The sequence below is a fragment of the Typopeltis vanoorti genome, chromosome 17 (genome assembly GCF_054136105.1).
Source record: "Typopeltis vanoorti isolate ZY-2024b chromosome 17, IOZ_Tvanoo_1.0, whole genome shotgun sequence".
In the NCBI taxonomy this organism is placed as follows: Eukaryota; Metazoa; Arthropoda; class Arachnida; order Uropygi; family Thelyphonidae; genus Typopeltis; species Typopeltis vanoorti.
Window position 1 is genome coordinate 5,820,133 of NC_143565.1, and position 27,993 is coordinate 5,848,125.

The following is a 27,993-nucleotide window of genomic DNA, read 5'->3' on the forward strand; positions in this document are numbered from 1 at the left end:
GGTCGAAACCGATCTGGGTAGTGACTCTTACCATAATGTATAGTATTATACATGTCTGCAAGGAGATGTGCTTTGCATTATGAGATACCAAGGCATGTGATGTGTAGCCATACCACCTTTACCACGAGTTGCCCCAGTCCTGAAGATACTTCAGGCACAAACTTTGTTTACTTACACTTGGATAAAGGATTAAACCAAGTATATAATTTCTTGGTATCTTTAATTTACAATTACTCATATTTTTTCTATGAAAACAATGAAATTATAATTATGCTATATTGGTAGATTTATATTTATTAGATTGTGGTGCACTGAAAGACACTGGTAAAATGAAGTTTTAGTTACATGCTATTACTACAGAACTTTTTATGCCTTATCATACTATATTAATTAAAAACAAAGACTTCATCTGTAATAATCTAAAAGCCTACCATCTTCTCTGGTTCTCTCAGAAGCTACAGGACTAGCAGAGCTGCTACCAACATCATTATAAGCTTGAACATACACTTCGTATTTAGTAAATTCTTCAAGATTGGGAAGTACGTAACTATTAGCATTGTGATCCTCCAATAATATAAACTGGTACTGCAATTCTTCTAGCATAGCTCGATATGATATATTATAACCTCTTGGAATGCCATACCACTCCATCTGTTGCAATGGCTACAAATATATATTATTTTTTTTAATTAAAAAAAAATTAAATATTTTAAAAATCAGCTGTCTGATTATTGTGACATCAATAATGGAGATCAGATGACTCAGTATGCAAGGAATAAAAGAGAATTTTAAGCAAAAGATTCCATTTCTAATAAAGACCTATTAAAATATCTTAAAGCAAAAGAAGATAACAGAGATTAAAGATTTATTATTATTATTAATAATGTGACAAAAGCAGTTGATGAGAGAAAGGCCTTATGAAACTTTCATAGTTTCTACATTCGGCTTTGAAATAATGCTGGATCTAATATCCACTTTGATTATGTAAAAAAATAATAATAATATATTATTTATTTATTCTTTCTAACAACAAAAAAAATTCATAAGTAATAAACCATAAAATGACTACAACTTAACTATTATAACTTCTGCTCAGACACAAATGAAATTATAAATAATATAATATAATATAATATATATATATATATTATATTACTTATTGTATTTATTATTTTTTTTACATTTTTTTTTATACAACAGGCCTGGTTGGATGAGTGGTTAGTGTATCCGCTCTCCAGCCAAAAGGCCGCGGGTTCGAATTCCGCCGTGGGCATGAATGTTTGTAATTGTCTATGAAAATACTAGTAGTGGTGGTGGACAGTAGATGGTGTTGGTGGATGATGGGTGGATGAGATTGAGTGGAGAGTTGTAGAGCAGGTGCCCTCCCTCAATCAGTCTTTGGACTCCCTGGAGGTGTTAAATACTAATAATAATAATAATAATAATAAATCCCACTTAATCCATAATGGATTTTAATACATTAAAGGATTAAAAATTGGATAATCTGAAACTATTCTCTAAAAACCACACACAAATTTTTCAAACTATTTCAGGTCATTACCAATAGGCATAGTAATGTTCTCAAAACAGACAATGAAATTAATCTATCACATAAAGGTGGGCAAGAAACATTCATACCCACAGTGGGATTTAAACATGTGGATTTAAATCCCACTGTTGGTTAAAGAGTAAGTACACTATTATTAACTATTATCAACCAACCACACTGGCAATTGGTTGGTTTATTCTAAATTTAAAATAAATCCCATCATTACCATATACCTCATATGAATTTTTTTGGTGATTATGCATACTGTTTGAAAACATTTTAATTTCATAATAATAAACATCGGGAGAAACACAAAGAATGCACACACTGCAGTTGTGGACTTTTACAAAATATTTATTTTATATCATCTAAATGCCATAAAATACTTAACATTGGTGACAGTAAGCATCATACAGTCTTACTGACATTCTAGACCAGACTGAACTAAACAGATATGGCAACCATATTTCTTTATTTTTACCCAAGAGAAATGAGAGTGAAACATAATTCATCATCATCATCAAATTTCTGATATGTACCTCAGGGAGTGTACAAGATAATTAGGATAGTACTGAAAAATTTACACCATTACTAACTTCCAGTCAACAATTTTCCTCCAAATTAATCTGTTATCTGTCAAGACTCCAATATTATCAGATCTTATATTTCTGTCTTTTAATGCACTTTGTACCATATCAATCCACCTATATCTTGGTCTTCCTCTGAGTCTTTTCCCTGCCAACTTGGCAAAGAAAACTTGTTTAGCTAATCTTTCCTCTCCAATTCTGTGTAAGTGACCATACCACCTGAGATTAGCTCTACTAACACATTCACGAATGCTAACAATGGCAAGTTCTTTCCTAATATACTCATTTTTATGTGATACTACTATTGATGCCATCTGTTCACTCCACTGATTTCATTTCATATCTCCAGCCTTTAATCAAGTGTTTTATTTCTAATCCAGCTCTCAGATCATAAGTTAAGATTAGTTTTTGACTAATTTTTCTTATTCCATACAAATTTATTCAGCTGACTTCCTACCATGCCAGCTTTACTAAATCTGTTGTCTATTTCTTATTTACTTTGCCATCTTCACTAAAAATTGTGTCTAAACATAATTCTTTTTTAAAAAAAATTGCTATCCAGTTAAAATTTTTTCCATATCTGCTTAAGTAGATTCTAAAATGTTCGGAAAACATTTTATAATCTACTTCATTTTATAAAAGTGAAAGAAATATAGTGACAATGAATGCAGTTTGATTTTCCATTAAAATTGTTTATTTATGCAACATTCTCATGTCATAGGAATCATGCATATCTAAGACTGATTCCAAAAGCATGAGTGGAACATGAATCAAGGCTGGCTTTTGGTTATGATAAATCTCTTTCTAGAGATTCTAATATATATATATATATATATATATATATATATATATAAAAAAACAACATAATTTTCAATTTTTGTGAAGAACTGTCACAGTGATCAGATTAAGATGTATAAATAAAACTTCTCTGGAATTTTACCTTTAAACTTTAACCAGACCAAAATACTCCGGACTAAAGTGAGTCTGTGAGAGAGAAAGGGAGATCACCTATTAAGGATTGTATACGACTAAGAATTCTTAGGAAGGTTTTGGGTGAATACCCCAAATGTGAAAAACTATACTCTAAGGTTGGTTGGATTTGAGATTTATAGTGTTAAGAGTTGGGCAGGAGAGAAGTAGTGATTTGAATGAATGATGAATGACAATTTAACACCAAAAAAGAATTATGTACTGGAAGAAAAAGAAGTGGAAAGGGCAGATTCATATCTGGGATATGATTATAAAAATTAAGATGGACAAAAGAAAGAAGTAAAAAGAAGGATACAGCTAGGGTGGATGGTTTTGGGGAAGATGAAAGCTTTCAATCACTGCATCTTACCTCCAAACAGGTTACTTGTTATACTGATGGATCACCAGACACCTTCTTCTTCTTCTGCAGCTTCTCCCACTTAAGTGGGGTCACTGTTGATGATGAGTCTCCTCCACATCCTCCTGTCTTGGGCTGTCACCACATCAAAGTTCTTCATCCTCAAGTCCTCTTCTACCAGCTCCCTCCATCTCTTCTTTGGCTGCCCATGCTTCCTCCTTCATTGCGCATCCATCTGCATGACCCTTCCCACATATTCGCCCTCCCTCCTCATCACATGACCAAACCATCTCAACCTTGGCTCCTGTATCTTCGCTCCTAAGTTCGTAACTTTCACTGTTCCCCTCACATGGTCATTTCTCAGACGATCCTTTCTGGTCACACCGCACATCCACCTAAGCATTCTCATCTCTGCGACTTCCATCCTGCTGATGTTATTTTTCCTCAGGGTCACAGTTTCTATAGCATACATCATAGCTAGCCTCACTACTGTCCTATAGATTTTGCCTTTCAGATTGATCGGCACCCTCTTATCGCATAACACTCCAGCCATCTCCCTCCAGTTCCTCCAACCCGCTTGTATCCTGCATCCCACTTCCTTCTCAGCTCCTCCATCTTCTTCCACTGTTGAACCTAAGTATCTAAAGTCCCTCACCTTCCTGATGACATTTCCTTCCAGCTCCAGATATGTCTCCTGGCCGTCGCCCACTGTGCAACACATATACTCTGTCTTACTTCTGCTCAGTCTCATACCTCTCTCTTCCAGTACTTTTCTCCATCTTTCCAGTTTAGTTCCCGCTTCTTCTCTTGAATCTGACACAGCAAGATGTCATCTGCATACAACATTGTCCAAGGCGCATCTTCTCTCACCTCCTCCGTCACCACCTCCATCACAATATTAAACAGAAATGGACTTAATGCTGACCCTTGATGCAAGCCTACTGTTACTTGAAAACTTTCTGTCTGTCCCAGACAGGTCCGAACACTTGTCTTTACATTTCTGTACATCTCCCATACCAACCTGACATATTTCTCCGGAACCTTCTTCTCCCTCAGACACCTCCAGATTTCTTGCCTTGGCACTCTATCGTATGCTTTCTCCAGATCAATAAATGCCAGATGTAGCTCCCGTTGTTTCTCTCGAAACTTTTCCATCATCTGCCGTAACCCAAAGATAGGGTTACTCTTACTTCTGCTCAGTCTCATACCTCTCTCTTCCAGTACTTTTCTCCATCTTTCCAGTTTAGTTCCTGCTATTTCTCTTGAATCTGCACACAGCAAGATGTCATCTGCATACAACATTGTGTATTTTGTATGCAGATGAATTATGTACTGGAATAAAAAGAAGTGGAGAGGGCAGATTCATATCTGGGAGACGATTATAAAAATTAAAGATGGACAAAAGAAAGAGGTAAAAAGAAGGCTATAGCTAGAGTGGATGGTTTTTGGGAAGATGAAAGCTTTCAATCACTGCATCTTACCTCCAAACAGTTATTTGTTATACCGATGGATCATCGGACACCGATATGATTAATAGAGGTGCTGGTGTTCTCCTACTCCCAAAAGGTGAAAACTCTCAATAAAAGTTGGATCTGGGAGAATCGCTTCCAATTTTACTAGCGAAACTTTATGCAATAAATAAAGCACTTGAAGTCTACTTAAAATTATCATCATCTCAACAATCTGAGGGAATTATAATTTACAGTGACTCAAGATCAGTTATGGAGGTAATCAAAAATTGCAATACCAAGTTCACACAAGACCTCCATAAACTCTTAAATCAACTAAAGTATTCAGGAAAAAGTTCCATTTTACAATGGATTCCTGCTCATGTAGGCATCGATTACAATGAAGCAGCTGATAAATTAGCAAAAGAGGCCAGAGAACTCAACCAAGAAACTCACATGATAACTCTTGCTGATTCTAATGCACTAGCAAAAGCTAAACTAATTCCACTGAAATCAGTGATACAACATCAAATTCCCAAAATCAATGCTGACGGAAAGACCACCACCACAATAGCAAGACTGTGAACAAGACATTATAGAGGAATGAAGATCAATACAGATGATACGAGAACATACAGAAATTCATGAATTGAAAGTTACCCACAGCAAGAATAGAAATGAATATGCTTGATGTAACACCTTGATAAGATTGAGAACAGGTGTACAGGGCTTGGTCTTCCAAACATTCAGCATTCCAAATGGAGATGGGCTGGACACACTGCAAGATGGCCAAAATTAATGATAGAATGAAGATCTATCATTGTACTATCAATGTACCATCATATGCATTTGTGATTTAAGCAATAGAGAGTACAATTTGGTTGACTAGGTCCCAAACAGCAGCCCATCCTCATTTGTTCAGTACTCAGTAGATACCTACTAATGGGGTGCACCAAATGAATGTTAGGACTGAACATTAGGTCAGATGCTCCAGTCAGTTCTCCACATTCTTGAAAGGTGATGTGGAGGTCACCTCCCAGTTACTTGGCTTTGATCCTTAAGAAACCCCATTCAATTTGCATTCAAGAATGTGTCAACAGAACTAATCTAAGGTGTATGGCCACTTAAATAGAATGATTGAAGGAAGGTTAGCAAAACAAATTGTTTGATGCCAAGATGGCAGGAAAGAGATCCAGAGGAAGACCAAGCCCTAGGTGGACTGATTAAGTCAGAAGTGCCTTAGAAGCATGGAATGTTAGATATGACAATGTTGGAGATTGATAATAATGTAAACTTAATCATGTAGTGTTATCATTGTAAGCTGAACACCCCTTGAGGGTACTTATCAGGAAACTGATGATGATGATGGAGACCTATGGATGGCAGTAGACAAAGGGGGAAAACCAAAGAAGAGATGGCAAAATGAAATTGTTAGGACTGCTGGAATGCAATCAATGAGAAAAGCTGAAAATAGAATAGGGAGAAAATAGGGAGACCTTCGTCCTGCGGCAAACAGATCCAGGTTGAAGAAGCTGGATGAGAAAGTAGCCAAAAAAGGAAAAATTGATCTTGAAAGAAACATTACCAAAAAATAAGGAGTGAAGTAAGATCTTTCTTGCAAGTGATAAGAAAGGACTGTGTTTTAATAGCATTCAAATTCGCTGTAGTCTTCAACTCCCAGTGGAGAATGGAGAGGAGATCAGTGTTTAAGACAATGGTTATGGAAAATCTTGTAAAGTCAATAATTTATGTAAGACATGCATGATTTCTTGAATGATGAGAACTGGAGAGTGTTATCATCAGCAAAACTATGAACAGGATTCAAAGTTAATGAGAGAGGAAGTCAGCAGCATATAAAAGGGAGAATGTGGATGAGAGTACAGAACTTTAAGAGTACTCTAGCATTAATAGAGAAGTCGGATGAGAGGAAACCATCCACCGTGACACATAATGAATGACCAGAAAGGAAGTTAGCAATTCGATCACATAGAACAAGTGGGAGACCATAAGATGACATTTCATATGCCTCCAATCCTATTAGATTAACTTCAGAAAATCTCAGCTCTGTATAGAGATAAAGATGAAGCTTAAAGCAATTGACGCCGTTTCTAAAACAAGAGATAATAATTATGAAAAACAGTTTCTTCGAAAAAAAAGGTGCATGACTGTCAATAAACTCTTTTCCCTTAGTGATCTAGTTCTGCTCAGTGATATTTCTAATTAAGTAAAAGGAATGCTGGGTTAAAAAGCTTATGATCCATGAAGGATTTTAAAGAAGTTGTTACCAGTGTCTTCAACTTGTAGATATCAAAAAATGCCACAAAATACTAAAATAATTTCCAATATTAAACCAGTTATTTTAATAAATGATGTCATCAATACATCAAGCGAGGATGACACAAATAAGAAATTGACAGGTTCATTCAACAAGCATCAACATTACTCGAACAGAATTAAAGAAGCATATCCAAGGTTTCTTCCAGTCACTGCTCAGGAATCAAAACAGCAAAAAGAATACAGTTTTCGGATTCTCACAAAGATATCTTCAGGAGATACAACATAAATTGTAACAAACACACAAGCAACACAAAGAAAAGTGAAACTAAATAGATTAAAATCTAGAGTCTAGGAAGGTTATCCTCTATAGACACTAGTAGGAAGCCTGAATCATAACCAGAAATATCTAATTTTGGGGAGAATGTGTTAAACTCTCATATTTTGGACAGTTTAACATATTGATACTTTATTATTATTATTTGAGACCCCCAGGGAGTCAGGGACACATTGATAGATGCCATGTTACTCACGCCAGTTGTCATAAATTTTCTTGAATTCATCCATATACTGCATACAGCACTAAACACCTCAAAAGGTCAACCATTCCAATCATGTACCACTCCATGAGAGAAATATCTAATTCTCGTCTCTTTCTTGAGCACATCATTCTCAACATTCAAGGATTCCTCCTGTCTCCTCTCCCACCTTCTTTAAAATGAAAATCCCATTTTTCAGTACAGTCATACCCCGACTTATGCAAATCCGGAGTTACTCGGTTTCATATATGTCCGTATTCCTGTCCCGCTTCAGGCCTCACCACTAGTCATATCTTTCCGGCACCGCCGCATTCGCCAGTGTCACACATGCTGTGAACAAGCACTGACGTGTTTCGTGGTCTCCATTAATACACGATTTTTATAGTCTACAAACCTTGTGATTGTTTAATGTTATGTTCTTGATAAAAATTTTATCACATAAAAAATAATAATGTCGTCCAAAGGAAGCAAGTCCGATTCTTCTACAGCTAGCAAGAAAAGAAAAACATTGACTTTGGAAACAAAACTCAACATTATTAAGGATTTTGAAGGCGGAATGAAAATTTGCGAGCTAGCAAAGAAGTTTGATCTACAGGAATCCACAGTAAGAACAATCATAAAAGAAAGGTTTACAGATTTTGGAGGACATAGATTTTAACGAGGAACGAACTGTTGAATAAATTCATATGGAAGAAGAAAGAAATTAGTTGGAACACTAAATTAGCTGTATACAAGACAGTGTTCAAACCAGTTTTAACTTATGGATCTGAGAGCTGGGTCAGAAATAAAACACTTGACCAAAGACTAGAGACCACAGATATGAGAGTCCTGAGAAAGATTATAGGCATGAGCAGATGGCATCAATGGCAATATCATATTTAAAACGAGGATATTAGGAAAGAACTTGACACTGTCAGCATCCAGGAATGCGTTAGCAGAGCTAATCTCAGGTGGTATGGTCACTTAAACAAAATGGGTGAAGAAAGATTAGCAAAACAAGTGTTCTCTGCCAGGTTGGCAGCAAAACGACCCAGAGGAAGACCAAGATATAGGTGGATTGATATGGTTCAAAGTGCCTTAGACAATAGAAATATAAGATCTGATAATGTCGGAGTCTTGACAAGTAACAGACTGATTTAGAGGAAAATTGTAGATAGGAAGTTAGTAATGATGTAATTTTTTCATGTAGTACTATCAAAACCTGTACACCCCTTGAGGGTACATGGCAGGAATTTGATGATGACGAATTGTAGCCACAGGATAAGGAATAAAAAAATCATTAGCTTGCTATGAAGAAATTTTGCGTAACAAGAAAAAGACATTATGCCGTCAGACGAATCTATTAGATTTTATTAAACCATTGACATTGAAATAACTTTCTTTTTTTTTTTATGTACAAAAAACTACAAATATGATTCTATTTCTTAAAAAATATAGGTGTTTTTGTAAACCTTCGGTCCCAATTAACTAATATTTTGTATGTTTGTATGCAAAATTATACCTGAGTTACATGAATTCGACTTACGCGCTTTTTGTTGGTCCCACCTACCGAGTAACTTTGGGGTATGACTGTATATGATCCTTTCAGAAGATTGTACATCTTGTCACATGCCTAAATTAACATCAAACCATCTCCCTGTACCTCCTTCAATTCTAACTGCTGACTTACATCTTAAATATAGACTATGCACTGTCATGTATAATGTTCCATTACCCCCATAAAACTGTAGTGTTTTGAAAATCTCTTTCCTGGAGACCTTGTCATATGCATTTTCCAGATATATGAAAGTTAAGCACAGATTGTTGTCAAATACCATTGATTTCTCAACTATCTTCATAAAGTGAAAATCCGATCTTGATAATCTCTATTTGGCATGAACCTAGCTTGTTCTTCTCCAAGTTTCTCGGCATCTTTTCAAGGATACTTGTATAAATATTACGTAAAACACTAAGCGGATAAATACCTCTGCAATTCTCACATTAAGCTTTATTCCTTCTCTTATAGATGAGAAGCTATAAGAGAAGGAATAAGTTATGAGAGCTCAACTCCAGTCATCTGGAATTTGACCTTCTGAAAAGGTCATCTGAATTATGCAGTGTAGCCACCGCAAAACTTTTATACCTCCATATTTGAGTATTTTTGTTTGAATATCATCTACTGAGTCCAGCTGCCTTTCCACATTTCAAGTTTTTGATAGCTTTTTCTACCTCAAATATTGATATGTACTCCTCTTTGCATTTCTCATGAAAATTTCTACTACAGTTTGTCACTGCTTGTTTCATTAACAGTCTTTCAAAGTAATTACTCAGACATCTAGGATATCCTTATGTTCAATTTTCAAGTCACCTTCATCATCTTTGATTCCTTTTACAGTTCTCCTTCCTCCATATCTAAGCTTTTTCAATAGCCTCCAGAACATTTTTCGATTTTACTGATGTTTCTCTTCTATATTCTTACTAAGTGTTCCAATGACTTGTTCAGCTACTTTCACACATAAATTAGCTCTCTTACATTTCTGTTTGTAATCTTTTAGGACATCTGCTGGCTTATTTGCTAGGAACTTTCAGTATGTTTTCTTGTTTTCCAGGACTGCTTCTTTATCTTCTTGTGTCCACCATGGCATTCTTATTTTTTTATCCTTGGAAGACAACTTCACCACATCCATCCCAAGCTCGACAATCAATCAATGCTTTCTTCAGAGTTTGCCACTGAGACTCCAAGGTTTGGTTCTTGTTTTCAAACTGTTGCATTTGTCTTCAAAAATGCTAGTTGTATATTGAGTCTACAGTTTATCTGTAAAAGCTGCTCAACTTTAATTCTTTTTTAAATATTTTTACATAGTGTTCTTTTTGATTTGATATTTAGTTTTATCCTACTTAAAACTAAGTGATGTCACCTCCAATTTCAAATTCTCTGTACATTTTTGTATTCTGAACCAGCATGAAGATATCACTGTCAACAATAACACAGTCAATAAGATTTTTATTTCTCCTGTCTTCACTCCAAGTGAACTTGTGCACATCTTTGTGTTAGAACTTTGTGTTAGTAATGACTAGTCGATACCATGAGCAGAAACCCAAATGCTTACCATTTCCCAAATTTTCCCCAAACATGTCTCTATGCCTGTTGAGATTCACTTTCTACTCTGCTGTTCAGATCTTCAACAAGTATTACTTTTTCCAATTTCTTTAGATGAAATGTCTGCTCTAGTGACTCGACAAATTCCTCCACTTCTTCCTTAGGAAAACCTTCTGTGGTACCATAGGCACACATAAGTTTCATTGTCCATTTCCAACTTTAGAAGTTTGCCAACATAACTCAACTTGAAATTGCCTTCCAATCAAGAAATTTCTATCTTTATGTTTACAGTTGAATGCTATTGCTATTCTTTCCTTGATCATTACTACCCAAATATAACATCCTATACTTATTAAGATTTTCATCTGTTTGTTTTTGTTTTCTTTGTTTCAGTGATGCCAATTATGTCCACATGGTACTTTTCCAGTTCTTCTGCATGCTTGATTTCCTTTCCATCAATATTCCTCATACTGATGGTTGCTATCTTCAGTTCTTTTGACATTGGGTTTGTTCTTCTAGATGATGAGTTGGAACTTATTCCAGTTGCAAACTTTTCATTGTTCACTCTGATTCCCTGACGAAAATAACAGGAATCCTCTTTAACCGAGCAATGCTACAGCCGACATGAAATCTCATCATGTTGCACCATCATATTATTGTGGTTTAAGCCAGTAGAGAGTACAATCTGGTCAACTAAGTCCCAAATTGTGAGCTCATCCTCGTTTGTTCAGTACAGTGAATATTTACTAACCAGCAGCACCACATTAAGATCTTAAAGGCGACATGGAGGCCTACTCCCAGAAATGTATAATCTGTTATTCCAAATTCACTTTTGAGAATGCTTTTGTGTTTTCTTGCTATCAGCAATAAAAAACTGTTCGTGGGAGTTTTTTTATATTAAAAAAACTAACATGTGAAAGTAATAAAAAAATATTATTGATTTTCTTACCAAATTTGTTACAGCAGCAACTTAATTTGGCTTGAGATTCATAAATGCCTCAAATTTATTTCCAATAACAATATCCTCTACATAGAATAAAGACGTTATCTATTAATACTTGTTAACTAAATATCAGGTTTAATACCATTTTTCTTGATGTGGTCCATGTACAATCCTATCTCCTGGGATTTAACAACCCACCATCATGTAATGCTTTGGACAGAGTTGCAGGAGTATATGAAGTTATAAGTGGAAATTTATATACTTCTAGATGTCAAAGGATGGTGTTTGTACTTAAAAGACAACAGGTTGCTAGTTTGACACGTCATTTAAAAGTAGTGTGAATGATATTTATGTAGCAAAATATTAACAGGCTTGATAAATTACTAGTTTATTTTACCAACAGGTGTTTGTGAAATAATATCATACAATATAATATAATATCAAAGTTATAAAGTTATAAGTTATAAAAAACAGCCTAAAGCCCTACTTCCTAGAAGGCAGTGTCTTGTTTCTTTAATGTAATAATGAAATAATTAAAAATCTGCTAAATAATAGTTACTGTCAAAACTTAGTTCTTACATTAGCAACTAACAATGCTGTATAGGACTGAAATCTGTTATCAAAAAAACATTTTAAAATTATAAGAATTCTAACATTATGTTAAAAAAAATAGTCAAATTAAAATTTTAATTACCATTACAATCAAGATGTTATCCTTTCAAATTGCAAATATTCAACTACATATCAAAAAACACTTGAAAAAAATTAACTTACTGTCCATCGAACACGAATAGTTCTTGAATTTACAGCTCTCACAGTCACATTATAAGGGGCATGAGATGGTGGCGCTTGAATTGTTTGGAATACTTTGGTTGGTTCACTAGGCTCACTGCTACCAACAACATTAGTGGCTAAAAGTCGAAGACGATATTCTGTGAAAGGAACAAGGTTGTGAACAGCAATATTAGTGGCATCAGGATCTGAAACTTCATGAACTGTAAACCAAGATTCATTACGACGTGTCTGTGCTTCAGCTGTCCATTTAATGATAGAAGAATTTCCATCAAAACCAGGAGTGAACTGCAACACTACAGAAAATGCTCCAATATTTGACACTGCAAGTTTAGTTGGAGGTCCTGGAAGAACTGATGGAACAAAGAAAATAATACCTCAACTGTCCAAGTTCATAATAATATAGGTTTCATAATGAAATAATCAGACTGCACTCTCCACAGAACTACAAACTAAATAACTATAAGCTAGATGGTGTTTTAAACAAACAGGTACATAAAAATATAACCAAACACATATAACCAAACCGTGAGAATGGGTTGCATACTGTTTCAATTAAGATCAACTTCTATGATGATAAAACTCGTTTACTTAGGAAAGCTTCCGCTATAAAGATTTTGGCCATATAGGAGCATTATAATATCAATTATGGTAAGTTATATTTAAATGTGGTCTAAAGATAAAATTTGTACAAATTGGTGTACTAAAAATCAACTCTTTATAGTGAATTTATAGACTTGTAAATCTCTTTATAAATCTCCCAAGGATGTATTTTATCTCCATACCTGTTTAACTTCTACAGCGAATACATTTTAAGAATGGCAGGGCTGAAGAAATCTTCAGTTGGAATTAAAATTGGTGGAAAAAATATTAATAATTTGAGGTATGCAGATGATACCACCTTGTTAGAAGAATGTAAAGATTTGGAGGAACTTATTATGAAAGTTAAAGAAAATGCTAAATATGGTCTTAAACTTAACCTTAAAAAGACAAAAGTTATGGCAACATGTGAACTTAATGATTTTGAAGTAGATGAGGGATAAAATGGAAGCAGTTAACAATTTTGCTCCTAGGATCCGGAATTGATAAAGATGATTATTGTACTGAAGAAGTTAGAAGATTATTACTCGGAAAGAAAGCAATGACAAATTTAAGCAAGATCTTTAAAGATACAGATATTTAGCCTCACAACAAAAGTCAGAATCGTGAAAGCAATGGTATTCCCTGTGGTACTGTATGGATGTGAAAGTTGGACCCTGAGAAAGAGTGAAAGATGCATTTGAATTATGGGTTTGGAGACACTTACTAAGAATACCATGGACTGCAAAGCAAACCAATAAATCAGTGATAGAATAAAGCCAGATTGCTCCGTCGAAGCTATGATCATCAAGCAAAAATTGTCATACTTCGGACATATGTGAGCAAATGACAGTCTGGAGAAGATGATGATGCTTGCTAAAGTTGATGGAAGCAGGCAAAGATAAAGACCAAGAATCAGATGGGTGGATGGAGTTAAAGAAGCAATTGGAGTGCACTTGGAAATTCTGAAAGACATGGTCAGGGACAGATCTGAATGGAGAGTGTATGTTCGTGAGATCACCAGGAGTCGAAAACGACTCGATGGAACATAACACATACACACAAACCTCTTTGTCTGAAGAGAGATTTCAAGTCTCTTTTTGAACACTTTTGTATCTAAGATTGCTTGATATTTGTGTATGCAGCACATGCTAACAAAATCTATTATATTATGTAAAAAAAAAGGGGAATTTCCAAGTAATGCAAGTCTAGAGGAAGAGGAGAGACTGAGTACAGCCAGTAAGTGGATTTTGCAACTCATAGGATAATTGTAATGTCAATATGTGCAAGAATAAGCAGATCATTTTGCTTCTTTTCAAGGCCTTGATTCAACCACATTCAAAATACCACATACAAATTTGTCTCCTGGATTCAGGTTGTGAAGCTTTGGAAAGGGTGCATATTAGGATTATGGAATACAGATTATGAAGACAGAATGAGAGTCTGAACTCTGGTAAACAGGAGAAAGAGGGATGATACAATAAAGGCCTATATATTTCTGAAAGGGTGTATAAGATACTGGTTGATGAAAATTTTCATTATATGAAAAGAAGGGAGAGGAAAAGAGTGTTATGGAAGATGAATTTAAGTGTAATTAAGAAAGGAGTGAAGAAGAGTTTTTCTCTCACAGAGCACTGAATGAGTTGAATAGTTTGCTTGTTGATGTGGTGAGTGCACCCAGCATGAATGAGTTTAAGAAAATATATAACAGCTAGTGTGGATAATGTGTGATCTCCCTTAATGACTCTTCATTCCCTGGGGGAGGCCACATAATCTACATAAATAAAGTTGTAATAATGTCTGTTCAGGCAACAGAAATGGCTGAGCTTGATAAATTTTGAAAATATGTTTAAGGGGTTTTGGATATGTGCTAGACTATTTGATTATTTTGTTTACCATTTCATCCAATGTTTCTGATACTGCTAATAAACTGAGCTCTTGGCTTTGTAAGTGCATCACACTGACTCCTAAGAACAAAGAGATGCAAATAATCAATAACAAAAGCATATGAGGCTCAGGAAATGGTCTACATATCCAAATTTAGTGTTTTAAATCCTAATAAAACAGTGCACTATCCAGAAGAATTTCTGAATTGCACTATGAATCAGTGCAATAATTCCACTGATGAGAAATTTTAGAGCACCAATTTCATTATGCAATGGTACTATGGAAAGGCAACTTTGTTTTAATCCCTGATTATCACTATGAATTGAATCCCCTCCAGTCTCTGGTCAGTATGTGTTTTGCAGTGACTGTTAACAATTTATTATTATTACAAGAGCAACTTCATGGCGATCTGTAGACTCATCAAGGGAAGCCCTAAACATTATGCCAAGCACTAACCAACATTCACATGTTGCCATACTTAGCTTTGAACTCCTTGACCAACATGGCACCAGAAATGACTTTAGTACACACCTATTCCACTCATTCACCACTCTTAAGCAAAAAAAAAACACTAGTCCTCACACCCTTTTCAATTTCCACAATAACCCCTAGTCCTCCCACACACCAGTTCTATACTTAAAAAATTTCCTCTGTACGGATCCTGTAAAAACTTTTAAATAATTTGTGCCTCTATCCCTTTTCTACCAATCAACCAATTTCTGTAACCTGCAAATCTTCATCATAGGCTTGCCATCATCTTAGTCACTCATCTCTGGATCCTCTCCACATTCTTAAAAAAACTACAATACTAGATTTGTGCACTAGTCCAAAGGGAGTCTTATAAAGAGGTATAACAACCTCCTTATCTCCGCTTATCAGGGTGCTCTTCAGTAACTAGGTAATCCTATAAGCTATTTTAGTCACTTTTGCAATATCTTCTGAACTTCAACTTCCTACTCACCGGCACCCCCCCCCCATATCCCAGGCTCATCAATTTCTTGGAGTTCAGTTCCATCAATGTAGCTGGAAATCTTTTCACCCTAAAATGCATAGCTTTGCACTCTGCCATTCTCCTTTGTCCATACTGCCAGTCTATTTAAATTATCCTGCAAGATTCCAACAACCCAATTTTGGATCATCAACAAGAGTATTTCCCCTTAGGTCATTTCTTACATCATTCATTTATAAATTAAATATAATATAAATAAAAATATAATGGTGACCTAAGTACTGACCACTGCAGCATGCCACCAGTTGTGGGCATTCTATTGTATTCTACTTGTGAATAACTGCTGTATGATATCTCTTCATCAGCCACACTCTTATATGTATTATCAACTTCACATTCATTCCCATTTGTTGCAATTTACTTAACAAAATTTCATGCAGTATCTGATCAAAAGTCTTTGCAAAGCTCAGAAACCATATAGCCAGTACCTATACTCAACTCAGCTATCAATTTATTATAAAAAGGAGTATGTTACTGAGGGATGACCTAGCCTTTGCATTATCATGATGCTCTCCACACAGTATCCTATTCCTATGAAACCATTCCTAGAGTTTTCCCGTAACCAACTTTTACTATTTTATCTATTGGCAGAATGGTTTGTTGATTAAATTTACCTTTTAAGAGATTATTGAATTTCCTTTTTGTACTATAATATTCTGTTTATTAACCAAGTATTCCAATTTAACCCTTTCTGACCTGAATTTTTTTTTTCTAAAAAAAAATTTTTCTTCCTATTTATTTTGTTTTTAGGTCTAAAAAACCAGAAGTATTTTTCTGAAAAATATATTACAGCTAATATAGTTTCAACTAATTTCTCTCTTATTTCATAAAACTTTATTCAGCTGACTTCCTACCATACTAGCTTTGCCAATTCTACTGTCTATTTCTACATTCAATTTGCCATCCCCATAAAATTGTGCCTAAATAGTTCAAATATTTTACTACTTCTATAGGTTCCCCACTCAAAATGCTGCTAATGTCTTCAATGTTTCTACCTATTTTCATTGTCTTTTTATTGCTGATTTTCATACCATATTTATCACAGAAGTTATTAAATTCATTCAGGGAATCCTACAGACTTATACTGGATTTATTTAGAAATATAACATCATTTACATAAAGTAAAGAGCTGAGATTAGCCATCTCCAATTTTCATATCAGGTTTAATACCACTTTTTTTCATAATGTGATCCATATAGATGATAAATAACAGTGGAGATAATGTACATCTTTGTCAAACACTAGATTTAACATCAAACCATCTTCCTATGTCTCCTTTTATTCTAACTGCTGACTTATAATTCAAATCAAGTCAAAGTATTGCATGATTATGATGTTCCATTTACACCATATAACCGGATGGCACATTGTCATATGTCTTTTATAAATCTACAAAACTTAAATACAGATCCTTCTTATATTTCAATATGACTTCTCCACTGATTGAAGAAAAAATGAAAGAGTTCGAGAACAGGAACCAAAGCTTGGAGATTCAGTGGCAAGCCTTGAAGAAAACCCTGATTGACTCAGCCAGAGAAGCATGTGGTGAGGTTGGGTGCAAGGATAGAAAAATCAGAACTCCATGGTGGACACAGGAAATTAAAGAGGCAGTAAAGGAAAAGAAGAAAGCATATCTAAAGTTCCTGCCAAATAAGTCAGCTTGTGCTCTTTGAGAATACAGAGACAAATGTCATCATCATCAAATTCCTGACATGTATCCTCAAGGGATGTACAGGATATGATGGTACTACATGAAAAATTTACGTCATTACTAACTTCCTATCTACAATTTTCCTCCAAATCAATCTGTTACTTGTCAAGACTCCAACATTATCAGATCTTATATTACTATTGTCTAAGGCACATTGTACAGTATCAATCCACCTATATCTTGGTCTTTCTCTGGGTCGTTTTCCTGGCAGAGAATAGTTGTTTTGCTAATCTTTCCTCGCCCATTCTGTTTAAGTGACCATAGCACCTCAGATCAGCTCTGCTAACACATTCCTGGATACTGACAATATCAAGTTCTTTCCTAATATCCTCGTTTTTAATATGATATTGCCATTGATGCCATCTGTTCACGCCTATAATCTTTCTCAGGACTCTCATATCTGTGGTCTCTAGTCTTTGGTTCAAGTGTTTTACTTCTGACCCAGCTCTCAGATCCATAAGTTAAAAATGGTTTGAACACTGTCTTGTATACAGTTAGTGTTCTGACTAATTTCTCTCTTATTCCATATGAATTTATCAATTGATTTCCTACCATACCAGCTTTGTTAATTCTGAAGTCTATTTCCATATTTAATTTACCATCTTCACTAAAAATCGTGCCTAAGTAGGTGAAATGTTTTCTTGTTCCACAGGTTCTCCGTTCAAAACACAAGTTCACATTTTCAACGATTCTACCTATTTTCATTGTCTTTGTCTTTTTATTGCTGTCATTCATACCATATCTATTACAACAGTTATTCGATTTAGTCAGAGAATCTTGCAAACTTGTAGCGGATTTATTTAGAAGTATAACATCGTCCGCATAAAGCAAAGAGCTGACTTTAACATCTCCAATTCTGATATCATGTTTAATACCAATTTCCTTCATATAGATAATGAATAACAGAGGGGATAATGTACATCCTTGTCTCACACCAGATTTAACAAACCATCTTCCTATACTTCCTTCAATTCTAACTGCTGACTATCAACTCAAATAAAGACTAAGTATTACTTGATATAATGCCCCACTGACACCATATAACTGTAGCGTATTGAATAGCTTCTCTCTTGGCACCTTGTCCTATGCCTTTTCCAGATCGACAAAACTTAAATACGTATCTTTGTTATATTCTCATGCTTTCTCAACTATTTATCATAAAGTGAAGAACTGATCCTGACAGCCTCTGTTTGGCCTGAATCCAGCTTGTTCTTCACCAAGCTTTTCTTCCACAATTCTTCTCAACTGTTTCTCAAGTATACTGGCATAAATCTTGTGTGGAACACTCAGTAGGGAAATACCTCTGTAATTCTCACATTCTGTTTTATTTCCCTTTTTATATATGGGTACTATTAGAGCTCTACTCCAATCATCAAGAATTCATCCCTCTGTCAAGGCCTTCTAAACTATGCAGTGCAGCCACTGTAACACTTTTATACCACCATACTTCAGCACTTCTGGTGGAATATCATCTACTTCTGCTGCCTTTCCACATTTCAAGCCTTTGATTGCTTTTTCTACTTCAAGTATGGATATGTATTCCTGACTGTATGCCTGTTGAGTGTTCCTACTACTGTGCTATCACTGCTTGCTTCATTTAGCAATTTTTCGATGTAATTACTCCATACTTCAAGGATATCTTTTTTTCTTCCATTTTCATGTCACCATTATCATCTCTAACTACTTTTACAGCACGCTTTCCTCCATTTCTAAGCTTCTTCAGCAACTTCCAGAATATCTTACCACCTTCTTGATATTTATTTTCTATGTTCTTGCCAAAGTCCTCCCATTACTTTTGTTAACTAATTTTACACAGTGTTTAGCTTTCTTACATTTCTCTCTGTATTCTCTAAGAGCACAAGCTGACTTATTTGACAGGAACTTTGGATATGCTTTATTTTTTTCCATCACTGCCTCTTCCCTAACTTCCTGTGTCCACCAGGGAGTTCTGATTTTTCTATCCTTGCAGACCTCACCACATGTCTCTCTGGCTGAATCAATCAGGGTTTTCTTCAAGGTTTGCCACTGATTCTCCAAGGTTTGGTTCTTGATCTCAAACTCTTTCATTTTTTCTTTAATAATCTTTGTGTATTTTAGTCTACAGTTCACATCTGAGAGCTGCTCAACTTTCATTTGCTTTACGATTTCTTACATGTCATTCTTTTCAATATGAAATTCAATTTTATCCTGCTCAAGACTAAATAGTGATCACTTCCAATTTCAAATCCTCTGTACACTCTGGTGTCTTGCATCTGGAAGAAAACATCACTATCAACAATAGCATAGTCAATGAGACTTTTCTTATTCCTCGCCTCTTCTCTCCATGTGAATTTGTGCACATTTTTATGTTGGAACATGGTGTTAGTAATAACCAGTCCATGTCCTGAGTAGCAATCCAACAGGTATTTGCCATTATTGTTAGCTTTGCACTTTTCTCCAAATTTTCCCAAAATATTTTTGTATGTCTAACAATCACTTCCTACTCAGCTATTTAGATCCCAAACAAGGACTAACTTTTCCTTTTTCATTGTGTCAGTAGCTTTCTTTAGACACTCAAAAAATTCCTCCACTTCTACCTTAGTAGAACCTTCTGTGGGACCACAGGCACAAATGAATCTCATTGTCAATTCCCTATTTTGATATTTACCCACATTACTCTACTTGAGACTGCCTGCCATTCAAGAAGATTAGCCTCGTATTTAGTGTTGAATACTATGGCTACTCCTTTTCCTTGATTGTCATTGCCAGAATATAACATTTTGTATTTATTGCTCAGAAAGATCTCACGAGTTTTTGTCTTTTTTGTTTCAGTCACCCCTATTATGCGACCTGGTACTTATCTAATTCCTCAGCTAGCACCATTTCTTTACCATTCAGGCTTCTTATGTTGATAGTACCGATCTTTAACTCTGGTGATGTTGAGTTGGGGTGTGCTTTCAGATTTGTTCCAGTAGCTGACGTTTTGCTGTTCGCCCTGGTTCCTTGGTGAAAACACCGGAAGCCTTATTTAACCGGGCGACGCCCCAGCTGGCAAGAAATTTTGTCATATTGTACCATCATTTTATATACTGGTTTAAGCCAATAAGAATACAATTTGGTCAGCTAAATCCCAAATTGTTAGCCCATCCTCGTTCGTTCAGTATCCAGGTAGATACCCAACAGGGTGCACCACGAGAAGGTGAAGATTGGACATTAGGTCAGAAGCCCTGGTCGGTTCTCTGCATTCCCTTAAAGGCTATGTGGAGGTCTCCTCTCAGTTTTACAGCTTTGACCCTTAACCACCCCCAAAGACAATGTAAGAAAGCTAAACGCTGTGTAAAACTAGCTAAACAAAAGTCATGGGAGGACTTTGGTAAGAACATAGAAAATAAATATCAAGAAGATGGCAATATATTCCATTGGTCGTTGAAGAAGCTTAGAAATGAAGGAAAGAGTGCTGTAAAAGGAGTTAGAGATGATAAAGGTGACATGAAAACGGGAGAAAAGATATCCTTGAAGTACGGAGTAATTATTATTATTGTTATTGTTCCGAGCAACTCCAAGGAGTCGAGAGAGTCATCGAGGGAGGCCCTAACATCATGTCAAGAACAACTATTTGACATTGACACAGTATCTATCATACCTTGCCTTGAACTCATTCACGGTCGTAGCACTCATAACAGACTCTGGAAGCTTATTCCACTCATTCACCACTCTCCAAGTAAAAAACCTAGCTATAACTCCCTTGTCAACCACGTTCTTGCTCAGCTTCCATGCATGGCCCCTAGTCCTCCCACCACCAGTCATATTTTCAAAAATATCTTCTGGATCAATCTTATAGAAACCCTTCAGTAATTTGAATGTCTCAATCATATCACCCCTCCTTCGCCTATCGTCCAATCTCTGCAACCCACAAATCTTCAACCTATTCTCATAAGGTTCATTCCACAGAACTTCTATCATCTTGGTCACTCGTCTCTGGATCCTCTCCACTTCCTCCCCATCACGAAGAAACCCTGGTGTCCATAACTGGGCACAGTAGCCCAGATGGGGTCTTATCAAGGCTCGATACAGAGGAACAACTTGTTTGTCTCTGCATGTTAAAGTATTTTTCAGAAGCCAAGTGATTTGATGAGCTGATTTAGTCACTTTTGCAATGTGTCCCCTAAACTTCAATTCCCTATCCAACAACACTCCCAAATCCCTGGCCTCATCAATATCCTGGAGTACGGTTCCAGCGATGCGATATACTGCTGCTATTCTTTTCACCCCAAAGTGCATAACCTTACACTTCGCCACATTAAATTGACATCCATTTTTCCTAGCTCAGTCCTCCAAACTATCCAAATCATCCTGTAAAATTTTGATATCCTGTGCACTCACAATTGCTCTACCCAACTTTGCATCATCAGCAAACAAGTGAACACTTCCTCTCAAATCCTTTCCTATATCATTGATGAAGAAATTCAAAAGCAGTGGTCCAAGAACAGAGCCCTGCGGCACAAGCTGACTTACCTATCAGAAACTTTCAATATGTTTTTTTCTTTCACTTGACTGCCTCTTCAAATTTCCTGAGTCCACAACAGAATTTTCTATCCTTACAAGCAAGATTACCACATGCCTCTCTGGCTGAATCATTCTATGTTTTCTTCAAGGGTTTGCCACTGAGTTGCCAATGTTTGGTTCTTGTTTAGAAACTTTCATTTTTTCTTGAATGATGTTTTTGTATTTTATTCTACAGTTCACCTCTGAAAGGTGCTCAACTGATTTATTTTAAGACTTTCTTACACACTTTTCTTTTCAATATGAAATTCAATTTTATCCTGCTCAAAACTACATAATAATCATTTCCTGTTTAAATCCACTGTATACTCATATCCTGAGATTTTCTTATTTCTTGCATCCTTTTTTCCATGCGAATTGTGCACATTTTTAAGTTGGAACATGGTGCTTGTAATGATTATTCCATGTCCTGAATAGAAATTCAGCAGATACTTACATTATTAACTTTGCTGTTTCCTCCAAATTTTCTCAAAACATATTTCCAGTAATCATTTCCTACTCTGCTGTTTAGATCACCAACAGACCAGCTTTTCATTAGTCAGCTGCCTTTTCTAATGCCTCAAAAAATGCATTCATTTTTTTTTTCCTTAAAAGAACCTTCTGAGGGACCATAGGCACAAATAATTCTCAATGTCCAGTTCCCCATTCTGATATTTGTTCACATCACTCTACTTGACATTGCCTGGCATTCAAGAAGATTATTCTTGTATTTAATGTTGAATACTATAGCTACTCCATTTCCCTGACTTATTGCCTCAGTAGCGCAATTGGAAGAACAACAGTATATTGCACCTTCGACTGGAAAAGAGCTAAATTCAATTCTCATTGTAATGAGAAATCTTTATATGGACTTTTCCAACTGAAGGCAAGTTAGTCAATCTTATATGGAGGTAGCAGCATTTATTATCCTGGAAACTTGGGTTTTTTTATTCCTTGTATGGACAAATTGGCCATGAGAACACACAATTTACAGACAATATATACTAGTGCTGGTGGTCAGTGGTAGATGACACAGTGTTGGTAGTAGTGCCAACACTGTGTAGGTGAAGGATTAAGTAAGGGAGATGGTGAGGTGTAGTGGAGTAAGATGCTCTCCCATGATCGAATCCTAGGATTCTTTGAAGGTGTCACGTGATAATATCATTTTGTATTCATGTAGTTCTGTCTATTTCTGATAAAACAAATCAGGTGTTGGAAATTCTTCTCGCAACAGTGCTAAAGCCCTTTTTTTAAAGTAATTTTATTTTTTTTTTTTTTTTTTTTTTTTTTTTTTTTTTTTGTTCTGAAATGATTCTTTATTCTGAGAAACTTAAGAATAATGTCGTAAGTCTTGCATCTCCCCATAAAATCAAGTCTGTTGATAAAGTCTTTTTTGTTTTATACACATCTTTTCAGATTTGCAGAACTTATTGAAAACTGACTCACCTTTAGTACATATTATGGAGATTATATTCCCATGGCTTGAGGTATCAATATTTTAAAATTAATACTGGCAAAAACTATATAAAAATAAAAAAGTAAAACAATTTAATAAATTAATGACTAGTGTCATGCATTACTATTGTGTACTTCTACAGTTTGAATACAAGAAACACAAATATAAAGAGGTATTAACACAGAGAGCTGTCATTTTTATTTTACTCGACACTAGAGATGTTGAATATAGGAATAAGATATCATGAGCATGGGAAACTGTGCAGACAAGATGGTCTGGAGAAATCTGTCAAAAAGAACATGTCAGCGATGTAGAGAAAAAACAGACATAAATCTGGATTGGTTTTTCACACCAAAAACTATCAAGTTAATTGGCAACTCACTAAAATACCATGCATAAAATTTAATACTTATGTACATAAATTTATGAAGGCTAGCGAGATTATATGATGTCTAAGCCAATGTAATAAAATCCAAGCCTGAATCTTAATTCAACTCTGGGCAGCAAGCATAAGAGATCAATGTATTGATGAATTAGGCTATGAGACAAAGTATGCTATATTCCAGGATAGAAATAGAAAATAGAGTTGTAACAACAACTCTATATTCAACATATGTCACATTTGTAATTCAGAAATCTCCTTTCCTTATTAATTTAAATTTCTTGTATCAATCTGAAATGTACACAGTAGTGATGTAAGAAATTAGTAATTAATTTATTAAATTGTATTAATTTTTTACTTGTTTTTTTGCCAATATTAATTTAAAAAATATGGATAATACAAGTCATGGGAATAAACATTCTAATATGAATGTAGTTATGAAAGACAATGATTCTATAAAGCAATTAAACATACCTGGAGGAATTCCAGATTGTATAGTGGCAGTTAATACAGGGCCAGATCCAACTACAGTCCAAGCATATATTTCAAATGTATAAGCAGTGACTGGTCTAAGTTCAGTAACTAAGATTTCTGTAACATCTGCAGAAAGATTTCTAAGAGCTGTTGTTTCTGAAATATCCTTTACATGATATTTCAGGGTGTAGCCTAAAAAAGTAACATAAAAAAACATTAGGATTTTTATATCAGCCACAAATTTTTTTATTGATTTTATCATATTTTTATGACAAGTTTCAAAAGCAAACTAGTAAGAAAAATAAATAAATAATAAAAAAATGTGCCCATTCTCTTTTTTGCAATATTCTCTGATAGTATACAGCCAGAATATAATCTAATCAGAATATTACATGCTGACAACTAGGCATCATGATTCTTTCACATTGCTGGGTTTTTTTTTTTTTTTCTTCTACTCTATTAAATTCATTGTGTTAAAATATTATGTCTAAACTGTATCTAAATTTACTTTATTTCTTAATCCTCCCCTCATTATTATGGAGTTTATACTACTTCTTACAGTGTCAAGGTATCTATTCTTGCAACCATACTCGAGGATAACGTGGTTAGCCCTATGCTTCCCGATGTGTCTTATGTCTGTAAATGCGTGTGTTCACGGGGCAAGTTTACCTGTTCTGGGGGACGAAAAACCTGTCTTTGGGTGAAAAAAAAACCTACCTCCATATGAGACTGGCTAACTCACCTTTCATCAAAAGAGACCAGATAAAGGTTCCTCCCCTCACTGATGGGAATCAAATCCAGGTGTTAGATCCTAAATGAAGGAATCTTGGAAAGAAATCATTCATTTAGGATCTAACATATAAAAATTGCAAACATAGAGAAATACCTGCACATCAGTTGTAATTAAAAGTGAAACTTCTCCACTTTATGTAAAAATTTGTGTTCTTTATTTAAGTACCTTATATTTAAGCTATTGTGATTAATTTGAGATTTCATTTTGTATGTCTTAAAAAAAAGAGGGATAATGTGAATTAAATTTAAGCCTTACTTAAGCTATGTAAAATCTATTGTGAGTCATCATAAAGCTGTTAAGTATTAATTCCTGGAAGGCCTAAAGCTACACGCGTACAGCGTAACGCTGGTGGGTATAGCTTATTCGGAAAATCATGTAACCATATATTCCATGAATCCGTGTACATCAGCAGCGTAGAAACGAAGGATGAGCCAAAGGGTGAAATTAGTAAGGATTGTGTGCAAAAAATAGGGGCTGAAAAAGAGGGCTCTCTATAGGAGTATAAAAGGGGTTTGAGCCTGGAACACAGGAATTATTCTCTTGATCTCTTGTGGTATCGTTTTCCTGTTGGGTGGTTCGGAAATTGGCGGGCAGTTTCGCGTAAGGGGGAAGTGACGTCTGTGATGTCGGGCAGCGAGCGTTCGTAAGAAAATGAAGCTGGATTCTATGCAAAACTGAAGGTAAAAATTCCAGTCCTAGCAGAATCAGGCCGTCGCTGAAAAGCCCCATTGAGTTGTTCCTGAAACGCAAAGATTTTGAGTCCGTTTCCGGCAGAAAGAATGAAGATAGCGTAATCCCTACATTGGCGTATAGACAGTCAAAATAGATGAGAAATATCCAGACAAACGACGCGGAAAAAAAAGTTGGTAAGGTACTATTGCTCTAATTTTGTGTGAATGTTCATTAGAAGAAAGAAAATTGTTTACGACTGTGAAATTAAGAACTTTATAGTAAGGAACTCTGTGGACATTCACTATTTAGAAAGTTAACCTCGTTTGTGAGTAAGAAGAATTGTTTAGAAGACATCTTTTGTAACTTGTATGTGATAGGATTAACTTGATGCGATATGAAAGGTAGAATTTAGTGTCTCAGTAACATTAGAACGGTTGATAGTTTGTTCTTACGAGTAATACTGCTAGAAGGAATTTAGCCTAACTTATTATTATTTGATTTATATCCCAATGCGTAATTACTGTGTTTAGCATACCTTATAAGTTTTAATTAGTTCGAATGTGTTAATCTCTTAGTTCGAGTTTATTTAGTATTGAACATAATTAAGTGTATGAGTTTGTATTGTGTTTTAGATATTCCAATAAACATGTCATATTTTCCTGAACCTGAGTCATGCCTGATTACGATTCCAAATTACCGCTTATAAAAATAGAACCTATTTTGGCGGGAAGGATTTAGAGAGTGAATATAAAATATAGATTTAGGTCATGACTGCAATAAACTAGATCTATACGGCAGTTAAGTAAGATATTGGGTAAGAAAGCTAAGAATCTAGTATTGTCTCCCTGAGTAAGGATCTTTCCTACTATAGGATACTGGCTGGCACAGCAAAGTATAAATTCGCCAGTATCCGAAGAGGAAACAATCTTAGATATAAAATTAAGAACAAGATTGAGTATAAAGATATAATTAAATATAGAACATCGAAATAACAATAGAACAACGTTATAACACGGGTCTTTCAGACCAAAGGGCTTCGTTTATACCGACAGCTATGGATGCTCATCTAAATTTACACTATCCATAAATGCAAGATGAGAACAGAATTTATATACTTGTTTAAAATGTCCTCCTCCTCACTTAACTATACAGTTAAACAATTATAATTAACATTGGTTTGATTAAAGAATTTTTATCAAATGTAATAATATTCGAGAAAAATATGAAGCACAAATAATAATTCATTCAAAATCGGATTTTACATAAATAACAGCAAAAGCAGAAGACTTTTTGTTTGTGCTGCATTACAACTTGCTTAACTTGGTTTTAAATGGGAAAAAAAACACTAAATTATGTTAAAAGTCATACAATGAAAAAGAAATGTAACACAAATAAAGCAGTCTACTGACACTTTTTGTATTATTGCATTTTAACAGATAGAATGTTGATGACGTTTCATCAGCATCCTACATTTTTATTAGGTCAAAGGGATTTTGAGTATATTTGCAAATAGATTTGAAAAAATATTAGCAGCATAATAATAAAATAGCAAAATTCATAATGCTTCAGAATAACTTGATAATTTTGATAATACCAAAACAAGATGAGACACATCCATGGAAATCTATTATTATTATTAGAGTCCTTTTAATTATGAACACTCTATAAAGATATATTTAATAAATTGGTTGTATTTTTGTGTTTTTAATTAAATAAACTAGTTTCATTTTGTCACAGATGGTTTTCGCTTCTGAACTATCTGGACTATTGTTCTTATCAATATTACTAAATTCCAATCTCCTTCTCTGGAAATTTTTTCTTTGTAAATGTTTGACTTGTGTTGACCAATCACTGACTTAGCAGTTTAATCCAGAGATTAAATATATGGTCAATTTAATCCATAGCATTCTTAAGAATATTTCACCCTGTGATTTCTCAGAATCCTGTTAGGAAAGAACAGATCGCTGAGTA

At 35.0% G+C, this 27,993-nt stretch overlaps 1 protein-coding gene across 1 annotated transcript in view; it reads right to left on the minus strand.

Annotated features, from left to right (window-relative positions):
- Nucleotides 1–27,993, minus strand: part of sdk (sidekick cell adhesion molecule) — a 496,543-nt gene that overhangs the window by 218,143 nt on the left and 250,407 nt on the right. The window contains exons 18-20 of the mRNA XM_090407513.1: nucleotides 24,558–24,749; nucleotides 12,521–12,891; nucleotides 432–663 (exon numbers count right to left, since the gene is read on the minus strand). Of these exons, the coding sequence (XP_090263639.1) occupies nucleotides 432–663; nucleotides 12,521–12,891; nucleotides 24,558–24,749 (795 nt within the window). The remainder of the gene's footprint in view (nucleotides 1–431; nucleotides 664–12,520; nucleotides 12,892–24,557; nucleotides 24,750–27,993) is intronic.